General features: G+C 51.3%; 1 protein-coding gene across 2 annotated transcripts in view; it reads right to left on the reverse strand.

Moving 5' to 3' along the window:
* The window catches only part of wwc3 (WWC family member 3), a 252,076-nt gene that overhangs the window by 37,689 nt on the left and 197,447 nt on the right, over positions 1–16,940 (reverse strand). For both annotated transcript variants that reach the window (XM_070893996.1, XM_070893995.1), the window contains exons 12-14: positions 13,162–13,282; positions 10,879–10,956; positions 7,562–7,648 (exon numbers count right to left, since the gene is read on the reverse strand). In XM_070893996.1, coding sequence (XP_070750097.1) covers positions 7,562–7,648; positions 10,879–10,956; positions 13,162–13,282 — 286 coding nt within the window. The remainder of the gene's footprint in view (positions 1–7,561; positions 7,649–10,878; positions 10,957–13,161; positions 13,283–16,940) is intronic.

Here is a 16,940-nt window from a genome sequence, read left to right on the forward strand (position 1 = left end):
TGTCTCTTTCTCTCTCCATCAGTGTGTCTCTCTCTCTTCCCCCCCCCCCCACAGTGTGTGTGTGTTTCTCTCTCCCCCAGTGTGTGTGTGTCTCTCTCTTCCCCCGCCCCAGTGTGTGTGTGTCTCTCCCCGCCCCCAGTGTGTGTGTGTCTCTCTCTTCCCCCGCCCCAGTGTGTGTGTGTCTCTCCCCGCCCCCAGTGTGTGTGTGATTCTCTCTCTCCCCCAGTGTGTGTCTCTCCTCCCCCCTCAGCGTGTGTTTCTCTCTCTCTCTCTCTCCCCCTCACCCAGTGTGTGTTTCTCTCTCTCTCTCTCTCCCTCCCCCCAGTGTTTCTCTCTCTCTCTCTCTCTCCCCCAATGTTTCTCTCTCTCTCCCCCCCCAGTGTGTGTTTCTCTCTCTCTCCCCCAGTGTGTGTTTCTCTCTCTCTCTCTTCCCCCCCCCCAGTGTTTCTCTCTCTCTCTCTCCCCCCCCAGTGTGTGTTTCTCTCTCTCTCCTCCAGTGTGTGTGTCTCTCTCTCTCCCCCAGTGTGTGTTTCTCTCTCTCTCCCAGTGTGTGTTTCTCTCTCTCGCTCTCCCCCCCCAGTGTGTGTTTCTCTCTCTCTCTCTCCCCCAGTGTGGGTTTCTCTCTCTCTCTCTCTCTCCCCAGTGTGTGTTTCTCTCTCTCTCTCTCTCTCTCTCTCCCCCCCCAGTGTGTGTTTCTCTCTCTCTCTCCCCCCAGTGTGGGTTTCTCTCTCTCTCTCTCTCTCCCCAGTGTGTGTTTCTCTCTCTCTCTCTCTCTCTCCCCCCCCCAGTGTGTGTTTCTCTCTCTCTCTCTCTCTCTCTCTCTTCCCTCCCCCCAGTGTTTCTCTCTCTCTCTCTCTCTCTCTCTCCAATGTTTCTCTCTCTCGCTCTCTCTCTCTCTCTCCCCCCAGTGTGTGTTTCTCTCTCTCTCTCCCCCAGTGTGTGTTTTTCTCTCTCTCTCTCTCCCCCAGTGTTTCTCTCTCTCTCTCCCCCAATGTTTCTCTCCCTCTCTCTCCCCCCCCCCCGTGTGTTTCTCTCTCTCTCTCCCCCAGTGTGTGTTTTTCTCTCTCTCCCCCAGTGTTTCTCTCTCTCTCTCCCCCAATGTTTCTCTCCCTCTCTCTCTCTCTCTCTCTCCCCCCCCCAGTGTGTGTTTCTCTCTCTCTCTCCCCCCAGTGTGTGTTTCACTCTCTCTCCCCCAGTGTGTGTTTCTCTCTCTCTCTCTTCCCCCCCCCCAGTGTTTTTCTCTCTCTCTCTCCTCCAGTGTGTGTCTCTCTCTCTCTCTCTCCCCAGTGTGTGTTTCTCTCTCCGCCCCCCACCCAGTGTGTGTGTGTTTCTCTCTCTCCCCCAGTGTGTGTTTCTCTCTCTCTTTCCCCCCCAGTGTGTGTTTCACTCTCTCTCTCCCCCAGTGTGTGTTTCTCTCTCTCTCTCCTCCAGTGTGTGTTTCTCTCTCTCTCTCTCTCCCCCCCCCCAGTGTTTCTCTCTCTCTCCCCCAATGTTTCTCTCTCTCTCTCTCTCTCTTTCTCCCCCAGTGTGTGTTTCTCTCTCTCTCCCCCAGTGTGTGTTTCTCTCTCTCTCTCTCTCCAGTGTGTGTTTCTCTCTCTCTCTCTCCCCCCAGTGTGTGTTTCTCTCTCTCTCTCCCCCAGTGTGTGTTTCTCTCTCTCTCTCCCCCAGTGTGTGTTTCTCTCTCTCTCTCTCCTCCAGTGTGTGTTTCTCTCTCTCTTTCTCCCCCAGTGTGTGTTTCTCTCTCTCTCCCCCAGTGTGTGTTTCTCTCTCTCTCTCTCCTCCAGTGTGTGTTTCTCTCTCTCTCTCTCCCCCCAGTGTGTGTTTCTCTCTCTCTCTCCCCCAGTGTGTGTTTCTCTCTCTCTCTCCCCCAGTGTGTGTTTCTCTCTCTCTCTCCCCCCCAGTGTGGGTTTCTCTCTCTCTCTCTCTCTCCCCCCAGTGTGGGTTTCTCTCTCTCTCTCTCTCTCCCCCCAGTGTGGTTCTCTCTCTCTCTCTCTCCCCCAGTGTGTGTTTCTCTCTCTCTCTCTCTCCCCCAGTGTGTGTTTCTCTCTCTCTCTTCTCCCCCAGTGTGTGTTTCTCTCTCTCTCTCTCCCCCAGTGTGTGTTTCTCTCTCTCTCTCTCTCCCCCAGTGTGGGTTTCTCTCTCTCTCTCTCTCTCTCCCCCAGTGTGTGTTTCTCTCTCTCTCTCCCCCAGTGTGTGTGTTTCTCTCTCTCTCTCCCCCCCAGTGTGTGTTTCTCTCTCTCTCTCCCCCCAGTGTGGGTTTCTCTTTCTCTCGCTCTCTCTCCCCCAGTGTGTGTTTCACTCTCTCTCTCCCCCAGTGTGTGTTTCTCTCTCTCTCTCCTCCAGTGTGTTTCTCTCTCTCTCTCCCCCCCCCAGTGTTTCTCTCTCTCTCTCTCTCTCTCTCTCCCAATGTTTCTCTCTCTCTCTCTCTCTCTCTCTCCCCAGTGTGTGTTTCTCTCTCTCTCCCAGTGTGTGTTTCTCTCTCTCTCTCTCTCCCCCCAGTGTGTGTTTCTCTCTCTCTCTCTCCCCCCAGTGTGGGTTTCTCTCTCTCTCTCTCCCCCAGTGTGGGTTTCTCTCTCTCTCTCTCCCCCAGTGTGTGTTTCTCTCTCTCTCTCCCCCAGTGTGTGTTTCTCTCTCTCTCCCCCCCAGTGTGGGTTTCTCATTCTCTCTCTCTCTCTCCCCCAGTGTGTGTTTCTCTCTCTCTCTCCCCCAGTGTGGGTTTCTCATTCTCTCGCCCCCAGTGTGTGTTTCTCTCTCTCTCTCCCCCCAGTGTGGGTTTCTCTTTCTCTCGCTCTCTCTCCCCCAGTGTGTGTTTCTCTCTCTCTCTCCCCCCAGTGTGGGTTTCTCATTCTCTCGCCCCCAGTGTGTGTTTCTCTCTCTCTCTCTCCCCCAGTGTGGGTTTCTCTCTCTCTCTCTCCCCCAGTGTGTGTTTCTCTCTCTCTCTCCCCCAGTGTGTGTTTCTCTCTCTCTCTCCCCCAGTGTGGGTTTCTCATTCTCTCGCCCCCAGTGTGTGTTTCTCTCTCTCTCTCCCCCCAGTGTGGGTTTCTCTCTCTCTCTCCCCCAGTGTGTGTTTCTCTCTCTCTCTCCCCCAGTGTGTGTTTCTCTCTCTCTCTCCCCCAGTGTGTGTTTCTCTCTCTCTCTCCCCCAGTGTGGGTTTCTCATTCTCTCGCCCCCAGTGTGTGTTTCTCTCTCTCTCTCCCCCAGTGTGGGTTTCTCTCTCTCTCCCCAAGTGTGTGTTTCTCTCTCTCTCTCCCCCAGTGTGGGTTTCTCTCTCTCTCTCTCCCCGTGTGGGTTTCTCTCTCTCTCTCTCCCCGCAGTGTGTGTTTCTCTCTCTCCCTCCCCAGTGTGTGTCTCTCTCTCTTACCCCCCACCCCCACCAATGTGCATTTCTCTCTCTCCCCGTGTGCATCTCCCTCTCTCTCGCTGTGTTTCTCTCTCTCCTCCTCAGTGTGTGTGTGTGTCTCTCTCTCTCTCCCCCCCCCCACCCAGTGTGTGTGTGTGTTTCTCTCTCTCCCTCAGTGTGTCTCTCTCTCTACGCCTCCCACCCAGTGTGTGTGTGTTTCTCTCTCTCCCCCAGTGTGTGTGTCTCTCTCTCTCTCTCTTCCCCCCCACCCAATGTGTGTGTGTTTCTCTCTCTCTCTCCCCCCCAGTGTGTGTTTCTCGCTCTCTCTCCTCCAGTGTGTGTTTCTCTCTCTCTCTCTCCCCCCCCCCAGTGTTTCTCTCTCTCTCTCCCCCAATGTTTCTCTCTCTCTCTCTCTCTCTCTCCACCCCCCCAGTGTGTGTTTCTCTCTCTCTCTCCCCCAATGTGTGTTTCTCTCTCTCTCTCTCCCCCCAGTGTGGGTTTCTCTCTCTCTCCCCCAGTGTGTGTTTCTCTCTCTCTCCCCCCCAGTGTGTGTTTCTCTCTTTCCCCCCCAGTGTGTGTTTCTCTCTCTCTCCCCCAGTGTGTGTTTCTCTCTCTCTCCCCCCAATGTGTGTTTCTCTCTCTCTCTCTCTCTCCCCCAGTGTGTGTTTCTCTCTCTCTCCCCCCAATGTGTGTTTCTCTCTCTCTCTCTCCCCCCAGTATGGGTTTCTCTCTCTCTCCCCCCCAGTGTGGGTTTCTCTCTCTCTCCCCCCAGTGTGGGTTTCCCTCTCTCCCCCAGTGTGTGTTTCTCTCTCTCTCCCCCCAGTGTGTGTTTCTCTCTCTCTCCCCCCAATGTGTGTTTCTCTCTCTCTCTCTCCCCCCAGTGTGGGTTTCTCTCTCTCTCCCCCCCCAGTGTGGGTTTCTCTCTCTCTCCCCCCCAGTGTGGGTTTCTCTCTCTCTCCCCCCCCAGTGTGGGTTTCTCTCTCTCTCTCCCCCCCAGTATGGGTTTCTCTCTCTCTCCCCCCCCAGTGTGTGTTTCTCTCTCTCTCCCCCCAATGTGTGTTTCTCTCTCTCTCTCTCCCCCCAGTATGGGTTTCTCTCTCTCTCCCCCCCCCAGTGTGGGTTTCTCTCTCTCTCCCCCCCAGTGTGGGTTTCTCTCTCTCTCCCCCCCCAGTGTGGGTTTCTCTCTCTCTCCCCCCCAGTATGGGTTTCTCTCTCTCTCCCCCCCCAGTGTGGGTTTCTCTCTCTCTCCCCCCCAGTGTGGGTTTCTCTCTCTCTCCCCCCAATGTGGGTTTCTCTCTCTCTCTTCCCCCAGTGTGGGTTTCTCTCTCTCTCTCTCTCTCTCTCCCCAGTGTGTGTTTCTCTCTCTCTCCCCCCCCAGTGTGGGTTTCTCTCTCTCTCCCCCCCAGTATGGGTTTCTCTCTCTCTCCCCCCCCAGTGTGGGTTTCTCTCTCTCTCCCCCCCAGTATGGGTTTCTCTCTCTCTCTCTCTCCCCCAGTGTGGGTTTCTCTCTCTCTCTCTCTCTCTCTCTCCCCCAGTGTGGGTTTCTCTCTCTCTCTCTCTCTCTCTCTCCCCCAGTGTGGGTTTCTCTCTCTCTCTCTCTCCCCCAGTGTGGGTTTCTCTCTCTCTCTTCCTCCCCAGTGTGTGTCTCTCTCTCTTACCCCCCACCCCTACAAATGTGCATTTCTCTCTCTCCCCGTGTGCATCTCCCTCTCTCTCTCTCGCTGTGTGTCTCTCTCTCTCCCCCTCAGTGTGTGTGTGTGTCTCTCTCTCTCTCTCTCTCTTCCCCCCCCACCCAGTGTGTGTGTTTCTCTCTCTCCGTCAGTGTGTCTCTCTCTCCGCCCCCCACCCAGTGTGTGTGTGTTTCTCTCTCTCCCCCAGTGTGTGTGTCTCTCTCTCCCCCCCCCCACACTGTGTGTGTATTTCTCTCTCTTCCTCAGTGTGTCTCCCTCTCTCTCTCTCTCTCTCTTCCCCCCCACCCAGTGTGTGTGTGTTTCTCTCTCTCCCCCAGTGTGTGTGTCTCTCTCTCTCTCCCCCTCAGTGTGTGTGTCTCTCTCTCTCTCTCTCTCCCCCCCCCCCCCCCCAGTGTGTGTGTGTTTCTCTCTCCCCCCCCTCAGTGTGTGTGTGTGTGTCTCTCTCTCTTCCCCCCCACCAAGTGTGTGTTTCTCTCTCTCTCTCTTCCTCAGTGTGTGTTTCTCTCTCTCTCCCTCAGTGTGTGTTTCTCTCTCGCTCTTCCCCACTCCCCCCCGCCCGCCAGTGTGTGTTTTCTCTCTCTCTCTCTCTCTCCCCCAATGTGTGTGTGTGTCTCTCTCTCTTCCCCCAGTGTGTGTTTCTCTGCCTTTCTCTCCCTCCCTCAGTTGCTCTCAGGACTCACAGGGGCCAAAATTGTCCTCCGCCTAGTTTGGGGCGGATAATTCAAATTATGTGACGAATTACCACCTGAATCGATGGGGCGGAGAATAGAGCTTAATTGCCCTCTCTTCTTTTTAAAAAATCATTGTGCAGTTTTTGGGGCGGCAGAGGGGCGGAAACAAGTCGGGAGTGGGGCAGAAGGTGGGTGAGTGACATGACGCGTATCAATGTTCCATCGCTTCACTTAAAGGCGAGTGGCGCTGCGAGGCCTATGTCGAGCCCACTGGCCCACAAGGGAGGATTTCAGCCAGGTCAGTGGCCCAGTGCCCAAGTGGTGACAGGCAGCCCGTCCGATCCCATGGCCACCATTGCCAGGCCGACTGCAGAGTTGGCGACAATTAAAATAAAATGGCGGCCACGGCGGTGCGCATTCCCCTTTAAGGACAGACGCGCCACCCAGCCACTGACAACTTCCCGCCGGGAGAAGCTGTCGGGGGCACCGACTGGTGGTGGCTACACTCACGCGGGGCAATTACCCTCGCAGGCGGAAAGGGGTCAGCGTGTGCCCCACAACAGGTCCGAGTGCTGGGCGGGGCAGAAACACAGGATGCAGCGACAATTTGGCATGGGCCGGCCCATCCGCCTGCCCCCGGTCGGAGGCAACGGGCCTTAAGGAAGGGGGCAATTGCGGCCCCACGGAGTTTCCATGTGGTTTTTGTTGGTCCTGATGCCACCATCCTCACAACTAGCAATGAAGTGGTGAGTTCCGAACACCCGGGGGTGGGCGCGGCGGGGAGCGCATCCAGCAGGGCTCAGACAACGTGGTTTGGTTGCAAACCACAACAGTCAGGACACTGTACATGTGCAAACCAAGCATACAAGGTCTGTTTCTCCCAGGTTACCAGCCACAGTGCTTGGGAGACCAATCGCCCATTCCGGGAATCAGAAAGCACTCCCTCAGTAGTGCATTGGAGTATCAGCCTAGATTATGCTTCAAGTCTCTGGTGTGGGATTTGAACCCTCGACCTTCTGACTCCGAGGTGAGAGTGCTACTGATTCAAGGCAGACACCAAGGGTCTGAAATTCAGGGTCTCAGAAAGACCCCTTACTGCCCGTTTGCGGTGGCCATTCGGCGGAATCCCGTGGCCGCCACTTTGTGGTCAACTGACCGCCCCGACCCAAATTCAGGTCGGGGATTTTTCGGCCTGGACCTGATTCTGCCCCGATGCTGATGACCACCGCAAGCGACTACCGATCGGCTGACAAGATAGTGCCCACGGGTTCGGCCAGGCCGCTGACGGGCAGCCTGGCAGCCCCTCTTGGGTGCCAGGCCGCTGGCCCGGCCGAAACCCTGCCTGGTGGCCCAGTGGCTGAAGATTTGAAATGACTGATTCTCTCCCCTTTAACGGAGGGGAGAGAACGTGGTGACCCACACGCGCTGTGACATCACCACCGCTCTACTGGAGTCCCGGTCCTGCCCCAACCTCCGCCCCTCAGCCTGCCTTTCCGTCGAATCTCCCGCCCCCACTATGACCGACTTCCGGTCCGACGTAAAAAACCCCTAAGTGCCGAATATCGATGGAGAGGCCGCCTCAACGATCCCGGTGGAAATTTCTTTTAAAAGGGTAGGTGCGCCAGCTTTCTCGCGGAAGTAAATTTTGGCCCCCAGGGGCTGCTGACATCAAAACAACTCTCTTCGTTTGGTCAAAAATGCCATTAGCATCAGGTGAGATTTAAATATGGACACAAAGTCAACGTTGGCACTGGACTGTATAAAGTAAAAGGTCAGTTCTATAAAATGCAACAACTGCCATAAAAAGTAGGCCTTTGATGGTCAAGGCTTGAGAATTTGCAATTATGTTTCCAACTTACACTCTGTTCCCATCTTTCACCTGCAGAGCAGCAAGATTTCTTAACTGTAGTATGTGAACGATCAAGCATTCGTCCCGGTCGGCATACCTTCAGATACAAATGATTTGTAAGTGTACTTGCCAAATAAAAGAAAGACTTACATTCATATAGCACCTTCCACAACCCACAGACGTCCCAAAGCACGTTGAAGCCAATGAAGTATTTTTGAAGTGAAGTTACTGTTGTAATACAGGGAAATATGGCAGCCAATTTGCACACAGCAAGATCCCACAAACAGCAATGAGATAACAATCTGGTCCTCCGATCCGTCAACCACGGAGCCGCCACTGCGGCTCCAAGCCACGGGCAGGGTCGAGTCTCTGATCCATCTGGCCCCAAGAGGGCACGTGGGTGGCCGAGAGCAGCGGCAGGGAGAGAAGCAGCGAGCGGAGTGGGAGAGAGAGAGAGAGACTGCGGGGGAGGGAGGGGATGCGGGGGAGCGAGACTGGGGGGGAGGGGAGACTGAGGGGCGGGGGGGAGGGGAGACTGGGGGGCGGGGAGGGGAAGAGTGAGAGAGACTTGGGGGGAGGTTGGGAAGAGCGAGAGAGAATTGGTGGGGGGGGGAGTGGGAAGAGTGAGAGAGACTTGGGGGGAGGTTGGGAAGAGCGAGAGAGAATGGTGGGGGGGGGGGGGGGTGGGAAGAGTGAGAGAGACTAGGGGAGAGGGAGAGAGCACAAGCGCCTGGGGGAGGATGTGAGACTGGGGGGGGGAGGAAACTAGAGAGCGAGCGCCAAGGTGGGGGGGGGGGGGGGGGGGGAGAGGCACAGGTGGGGGGTATGGGAGGGGAGAGGGGGAACTCAGGGAAGACGGATCACGTTCGTCCAGCCCCCTACAAGGGACATTATTGTTGGAGTGGATGACACGACACTGTCACTATTCACTGCATACCCAATAAACCTGTTAACAATCCATACACAATGCCTGCCCCATCTATGGTGGTGGTGGGGGGGGGGGCGGAGTGGAGTAAGATGTTGGGGTAAAGCACTTCGCCTGGGGGAGGGATGTGTCCTTTCTGACTTCTGAAGTCAAAATGAATCATGTTACAATGTGCAAAGTTAGGCTGGGAGGTTCCATTCACACATTCCAGAGAAACTTCAGGGTGTGGCTTATCCTCCCAGGGGACCAATCAGCAATAGGTTTTGTGATAATGCAGAGCCAATCAGAGAAATGGCTGCAATTACGTTTGTACGAATAGACGCATCCAAAATATATAAGAGGCACTCTGAAACCACGGACACTCGCAAATTACAAATTGCAAACAGCTTTCAAGGTACCAAGCCCCGTGAGACACGCAGGTCAGCACGGAGCGGCAGTGGGTTTTGTGAAAGAAGTGGAATGGGGAGCTCTTCACCCAGCATCCATAGTGGCAGAGAAACCGTTCCATATCTGGGATTGAATGGCTGCACAGCTCTATCCCAGCGATAGAGTGGGTTCTCTGCCACTATGAATGCTGGGTAAAGAACTCCCCATTCTACTTAAAATTTTGACAGTAAATATAATCACCATTTTGAAAATCAGAACACCTGCAAAAAAGGACAGCCGATGCCAGTCACTAAGTGTCTGTAATTTACTGGTTTCACTGTATATAGTCACGAACTTCCCATGATGGCCCATGAAGCAATGAGACTTTGTCATCAAGCCTCAGGTTCCAGCACCACCCATCCCCATCTACCACCCTCTCTCCCCCCACACACAGCAAAAGTAATTAGTAATAGGGGTGCTGGAGGCTGGGGTTAAGGTTAGGTGATGAAATCAAGAGCCATGCCTCGAATAGGCTGAGAAACACCAGTGACCTTCAGGTGATTTTTAAGATTATCTATCTGCTTTTGTCATTTTATATTAGATACGGGGAGACTGTATGCCGTTAAAAATAAGCCTTGTATCCAGGAGTATTTCTTAACGGTCACCAATTATTCTGAAAAGTCACAGCTGATATGGCATTCCGGACAGCAATATGCTCCTTCCATAAAGTCTGTTATATTTTTTTTTAAATCAGAAACATTTTTAAAGGCTAACACACATGGAATTCTAGCTCCAATCTTTCTGTTCTTATAAACTTATTAAAATGCTATTACAATTTGTTCCTTTAAAAGGGGAGGGGGAAATGAGGTTAACCCTGTCACCGCTGTTCAACAGTAACAAAATGGTACATTCTACGATTACCAACCTCATAGGCTATTTACTACATTGATGATGCGGTTAAGGATTCACATTCTGTTATATCATTTCTATTATTCACCATCAAAACTGCTCTTCTGATGTGGGCAAGACCAACGAGATGGTGCTGGCAGCAAATCCAGAGTTGCCCTGAGGGCATTTGAAGTCAACCACGTAGTGTGGGACTGGAGTCACATGTGGGCCTGTCCAAGTAGCAATGGCAAGTTCCTCCCTGAAGGACATTATCCTGAGTCCCTACATCATTACTTTACACTCAACATTGAACTGAACCAACAATGTTATTTCCAAAAACACTTAACCGCCTCCAAAATATATTATAAACTGGGTGTTGATGGGTGAATAAGCCCACTTGCTATTCCCCTTCATGGTTTAAGGTATCGTCTGGTGAATTGCTGTTCTATGATGCCTTCCTTCTGTTGCTCAGAAACCAGTCATTCTAGGGATGTGGGCACCGCTGGTAAGGCCAGCATTTATTGCCCATCCCTAGTTAGTGATACAACGGAGGGACTGGAGTCACAGGTTTCCTTCCCTAATGGACATCAGTTGAGTTTTTACAACAAGCTGATAAACTTCATGGTCACTTTTACTGATACCAGGGTTTTATTTCCAGATGTTTTAAACTAATTTCAAATTCGCAAGTTACCACGGTGGGATTTGAACTCATGTTCTCTGGATTATCATGGAATCACAGAATGGTTACAGCACGAAAGGTGGCTATTCGGCCCATCGAGCCTGTGCCATATCCTGATTGTGCATTGCTACTGATGCACAACTGTGTATTGTTGGGTGCTTATATTTAGAGGACAATAAAAGCACTATGTTACTTATCGCCTTGATCTGTTCAAGTTTCAGTCAGCTAAAGGTTGGACTTCCACTGACTGCTATTTTTAACGCACTGCTTAACATAACATGTGCTGTTTTAACAAAGTTATTAAGCCATCTATTGATGTTTAACTGATGCTGCGATATTCCTGAGAAGCCACCTCAAGCATCTAAGAAAATATACCTCCCAATAACAGCAAAACATTGTTTAAGACCGAGTGGACAGAGACTAAATTGCTGGGTGTTATGTGGCAAGCTCATTATAGTTAGACACTTACATAAGTCCCATTTTAATTTGGGGTGGGTCATATGTGATGGAACTATTATCGTAAAGAGTCTCATCTGCATCTTCAGGCCTGCAAATAAAAACATTTGAACATTAATACACTGAATTATAAAAGATAAAGCAAATTTACAACCTTACAAATCACAGTTATTACAGAGGTGTGTTTGCATCATGAACCGTTATTTAGTAGTCTGGAGTGAGCCTTGTCTCAGTGATCGCATCCCTGCCTCCGAGTTAGAAAGTTATTGGTTCGAGCCCCACTCCAGACAGCTACGATGGAGTAGAGGGAGTTCCAGTCTCTGTGTTGATATCCAGTGGGGTTCTCCCATCTGATGGAGTGGAGCATTGGCCCCCCCCTGCCAATTATCATGTCTCGCCTGGTCAGGCTAATGACCTGGCCACATTTAAAAAAGGGGTGATCCAGAGTGCGATTTGTTGGATGTAAAAGCAATGGGAGAAATAGGCTGCTTCTTGTGTAATTAGGCAGAGAAGAGGAAGAAGAATTATTGTTCTGAGCCCTTTGTCCTTTTAGAGATCTATATAATGGTTGAGCAACATGACTCCACAGGCTTTTTCTTTGTACAGCACTGGGATCTGTTTCACCAACATCCAAGGGTATGGGTGGGAATGACCTTTGGAGATCAGCAAGTCTTCATGCAGCATAACACTGGGAATGGGGGGTGGGGGAAGGTGGAAATTTAATCGCAAGACACGCTGGGGCAGGGACATGGGGGAGTGGGATGCTGGGACTAAGGTAAACGGCTTCACTTGATCTGCAAGGATGGAAAAATGCGGACAGGTCGGGAGCAGGGAGCGGGGAGCGGGGCACAGCGCTACTGGGCCGCATAGCGCTGCCACATAGGGGGGGCTCTTCCCTTCATTCCCAAGCTACAAACACTGCAGTGAGCGAATGGGCCACACTGGACCACTGGGGAACGGGGTGCCAGGCTGACCCATCACAGCACGAACCCCACAATCGAAGTGCCCACGGGGCGCAGAAAAAATTCAACATATTTGTTCTTCAAATGGCTACCACCTCGCCTTTCAGCCTGTCACCCGCTTCACGCATGCTGACACTGTCGCTGGCATCGCCCGGCACAGCTTCAGGGGCCGATGCCCAAGTTAGGGTTTTGGGCGATTACAGGGCGATGCGCACAGTGATGACGTTGTCATCGCCCGGCGCAGTGGAGCAGGGCGCTACCTATTACTGCCACCGCAAAACCCGCGGAATTTAGTGGGAGTCGTTAGCAGCACCGTGCCGAACCAGGGCGGAAAGTCGTTTGTGCCCCGTTAGCGGCCGTGGATACCAACAGGAGGCATAAATGACCCCAATTTCTAGGCCTGTGTGTTTATTCATTTGCTTTGAACAATTTTGTTTATTAGTTATAAACAATATTGGAGATGGGGCAAGGGAGCTGTTTTGACCCGGAGGGGCCAGGATTACATCCAACTAGAGTTAGCAATCCGAGTTGACAGAGGGGCGAGGATATTGGGTAACAGCATCGCCAGGGATACTGGGGACAATATTGTCAGAGAACCTACAACAGACGAAGCAGCAGCATCTCAACTGAATGTTGGGACAGTGGGGGCCGGGGGTATGGGAACGGGGGGATATCTGGCATGGCCGGTGAAGAAATAAGAGGTGACATCACTCTAGCGGTACAACCTGCTCCAGGGCTGGAGGAAAGGGGCAACAGCGAGGATGGCCAGTCAGAGGGGCAACAGCGAGGATGGCCAGTCAGAGGGGCAACAGCGAGGATGGCATCAAAATTAGCCCTGAGATGTGGGGTTGGGGAATGGAGGGGGAAAGCAGCTAAACATGGCCTTTTCCTCAGGTGGAGGGTTGCTGGTCTCCTGTGGGGAGGTCTGGAGGAATACCAGTAGAGCCCCCACTGAATTTCAGGGGCCACTGTCTCTGCACTCCCGTCAACCTTAAAATGATGTTAAATTGCATCTTTACAATTGGCAGGACAGAAATTGCAACTATTGACAACTCCACAGAGAGAAGCGGCCCACTATTTTAAAATTGACCCAACAAACTACAAAGGCCATCGTTCTAACTGATGTGATGTACGCACTCTAATTATAAATGGCCAGCAACACATCAGGGTGCAGCACAGGCTGCGCAAGGCGAGAAGGTTGTTTCATGGCATGTCGGAGGCGATATATTGCAGTGGTTCCTTTTGTAGGTACGCAGATACACACTTTGTAAAATACCAGCTGCAGATTTAGTTCCACCCCCTTTTTTGGCGCCCCCCAAAAATAATTTCATCACCTTTTATTTAACGCTTCAAAGACTCCACTGTCCGTAGCGAGAGAATCATCTGAGAAGCCTGTGGAGACTCTTCTCACCCTTCTGCCTGCTTTGGTGGCACTGTCCGTGCGCAGGGTTACCACTAGAATAAAGAAACGGCACATTAATGTGGTCACCAAGCCATGTCAATGAAAATACAGGTAGGTGAAACCTTTCTCATTCATTTATAATGAAACTATACCATCAGTGACTGTTATCAGCACCTGAACTGCAAATTCACCAGGCGGGGCTCGTATACATCCATAAGACACAATATAAAACATGTCCGCATCCTGGGTCAACATCAACAACAACAACTTGCATTTATATATCACCTTTACCATAGCAACACATCCCAATTTGCTTCACAGGAGCGATATCAAAGAAACATTTGACTTCAGGCAGTTGAGTTCTCAACAAAAGTATTAAACAATGGGGAATGCAACAATGGAACTATGGATTGAGAGGAGAGCTGGATTAACACACATGGATTGAGAGGAGGGCTGGATTAACGCACATGGATTGAGAGGAGGGCTGGATTAACACACATGGATTGAGAGGGCGGCTGGATTAACACACATGGATTGAGAGGAGAGCTGGATTAACGCACATGGATTGAGAGGAGGGCTGGATTAACGCACATGGATTGAGAGGAGGGCTGGATTAACACACATGGATTGAGAGGAGGGTTGGATTAACGCACATGGATTGAGAGGAGGGTTGGATTAATGCACATGGATTGAGAGGAGGGCTGGATTAACGCACATGGATTGAGAGGAGGGCTGGATTAACACACATGGATTGAGAGGAGAGCTGGATTAACACACATGGATTGAGAGGAGAGCTGGATTAACACACATGGATTGAGAGGAGAGCTGGATTAAAGCACATGGATTGAGAGAAGGGCTGGATTAACACACATAGATTGAGAGGAGGGCTGGATTAACACACATGGATTGAGAGGAGGGCTGGATTAACGCACATGGATTGAGAGGAGGGCAGGATTAACACACATGGATTGAGAGGGCTGGATTAACACACATGGTTTGAGAGGAGGGCTGGATTAACGCACATGGATTGAGAGGAGGGCTGGATTAACACACATGGATTGAGAGGGCTGGATTAACACACATGGTTTGAGAGGAGGGCTGGATTAATGCATATGGATTGAGAGAAGGGCTGGATTAACGCACATGGATTGAGAGGAGGGCTGGATTAACACACATGGATTGAGAGGAGGGCTGGATTAACGCACTTGGATTGAGAGGAGGGCTGGATTAATGCACATGGATTGACAGAAGGGCTGGATTAATGCACATGGATTGAGAGGAGGGCTGGATTAACACACATGGATTGAGAGGAGGGCTGGATTAATGCACATGGATTGAGAGAAGGGCTGGATTAATGCACATGGATTGAGAGAAGGGCTGGATTAATGCACATGGATTGAGAGGAGGGCTGGATTAAAGCACGTGGATTGAGAGGAGGGCTGGATTAATGCACATGGATTGAGAGGAGGGCTGGATTAACACACATGGATTGAGAGGAGGGCTGGATTAACACACACGGATTGAGAGGAGGGCTGGATTTACACACATGGATTGAGAGGGCTGGATTAACACACATGGATTGAGAGGGCGGCTGGATTAACACACATGGATTGAGAGGAGGGCTGGATTAACACACATGGATTGAGAGGAGGGTTGGATTAACACACATGGATTGAGAGGAGGGCTGGATTAACACACATGGATTGAGAGGAGGGCTGGATTAACACACATGGATTGAGAGGAGGGCTGGATTAACACACATGGATTGAGAGGAGTGCTGGATTAACGCACATGGATTGAGAGGAGGGCTGGATAAATGCACATGGATTGAGAGGAGGGTTGGATTAACACACATGGATTGAGAGGAGAGCTGGATTAACACACATGGATTGAGAGGAGGGCTGGATTAACACACATGGATTGAGAGGAGAGCTGGATTAACACACATGGATTGAGAGGAGAGCTGGATTAACACACATGGATTGAGAGGAGTGCTGGATTAACACACATGGATTGAGAGGAGAGCTGGATTAACACACATGGATTGTGAGGAGGGCAGGATAAATGCACATGGATTGAGAGGAGGGCTGGATCAATGCACATGGATTGAGAGAAGGGCTAGATTAACGCACATGGATTGAGAGGAGGGCTAGATTAACGCACATGGATTGAGAGGAGGGCTGGATTAATGCACATGGATTGAGAGGAGGGCTGGATTAACACACATGGATTGAGAGGAGAGCTGGATTAACGCACATGGATTGAGAGGAGGGCTAGATTAACGCACATGGATTGAGAGGAGGGCTGGATTAACACACATGGATTGAGAGGAGAGCTGGATTAACGCACATGGATTGAGAGGAGGGCTAGATTAACGCACATGGATTGAGAGGAGAGCTGGATTAACACACATGGATTGAGAGGAGGGCTGGATTAACGCACATGGATTGAGAGGAGGGCTGGATTAACACACATGGATTGAGAGGGGGTTGGATTAACACACATGGATTGAGAGGAGGGTTGGATTAACACACATGGATTGAGAGGAGGGCTGGATTAACGCACATGGATTGAGAGGAGGGCTGGATTAACACACATGGATTGAGAGGAGAGCTGGATTAACACACATGGATTGAGAGGAGAGCTGGATTAACACACATGGATTGAGAGGAGAGCTGGATTAACGCACATGGATTGAGAGGAGGGCTGGATTAACGCACATGGATTGAGAGGAGGGCTGGATTAACACACATGGATTGAGAGGAGAGCTGGATTAACACACATGGATTGAGAGGAGAGCTGGATTAACACACATGGATTGAGAGGAGGGCAGGATTAACACACATGGATTGAGAGGGCTGGATTAACACACATGGTTTGAGAGGAGGGCTGGATTAACGCACATGGATTGAGAGGAGGGCAGGATTAACACACATGGATTGAGAGGGCTGGATTAACACACATGGTTTGAGAGGAGGGCTGGATTAACGCACATGGATTGAGAGGAGGGCTGGATTAACACACATGGATTGAGAGGGCTGGATTAACACACATGGTTTGAGAGGAGGGCTGGATTAATGCATATGGATTGAGAGAAGGGCTGGATTAACGCACATGGATTGAGAGGAGGGCTGGATTAATGCACAAGGATTGAGAGGAGGGCTGGATTAACGCACATGGATTGAGAGGAGGGCTGGATTAATACACATGGATTGAGAGGAGGGTTGGATTAACACACATGGATTGAGAGGAGTGCTGGATTAACACACATGGATTGAGAGGAGGGCTGGATTAACACACATGGATTGAGAGGAGGGTTGGATTAACACACATGGATTGAGAGGAGGGCTGGATTAACGCACATGGATTGAGAGGAGAGCTGGATTAACACACATGGATTGTGAGGAGGGTTGGATTAACACACATGGATTGAGAGGAGGGTTGGATTAACACACATGGATTGAGAGGAGGGCTGGATTAACACACATGGATTGAGAGGAGGGTTGGATTAACACACATGGATTGAGAGGAGGGTTGGATTAACACACATGGATTGAGAGAAGGGCTGGATTAACACACATGGATTGAGAGGAGGGCTAGATTAATGCACATGGATTGAGAGGAGGGTTGGATTAACACACATGGATTGAGAGGAGGGCTGGATTAACGCACATGGATTGAGAGGAGAGCTGGATTAACACACATGGATTG

This window comes from Pristiophorus japonicus, chromosome 11 (assembly GCF_044704955.1).
Source record: "Pristiophorus japonicus isolate sPriJap1 chromosome 11, sPriJap1.hap1, whole genome shotgun sequence".
Taxonomy (NCBI): domain Eukaryota; kingdom Metazoa; phylum Chordata; class Chondrichthyes; family Pristiophoridae; genus Pristiophorus; species Pristiophorus japonicus.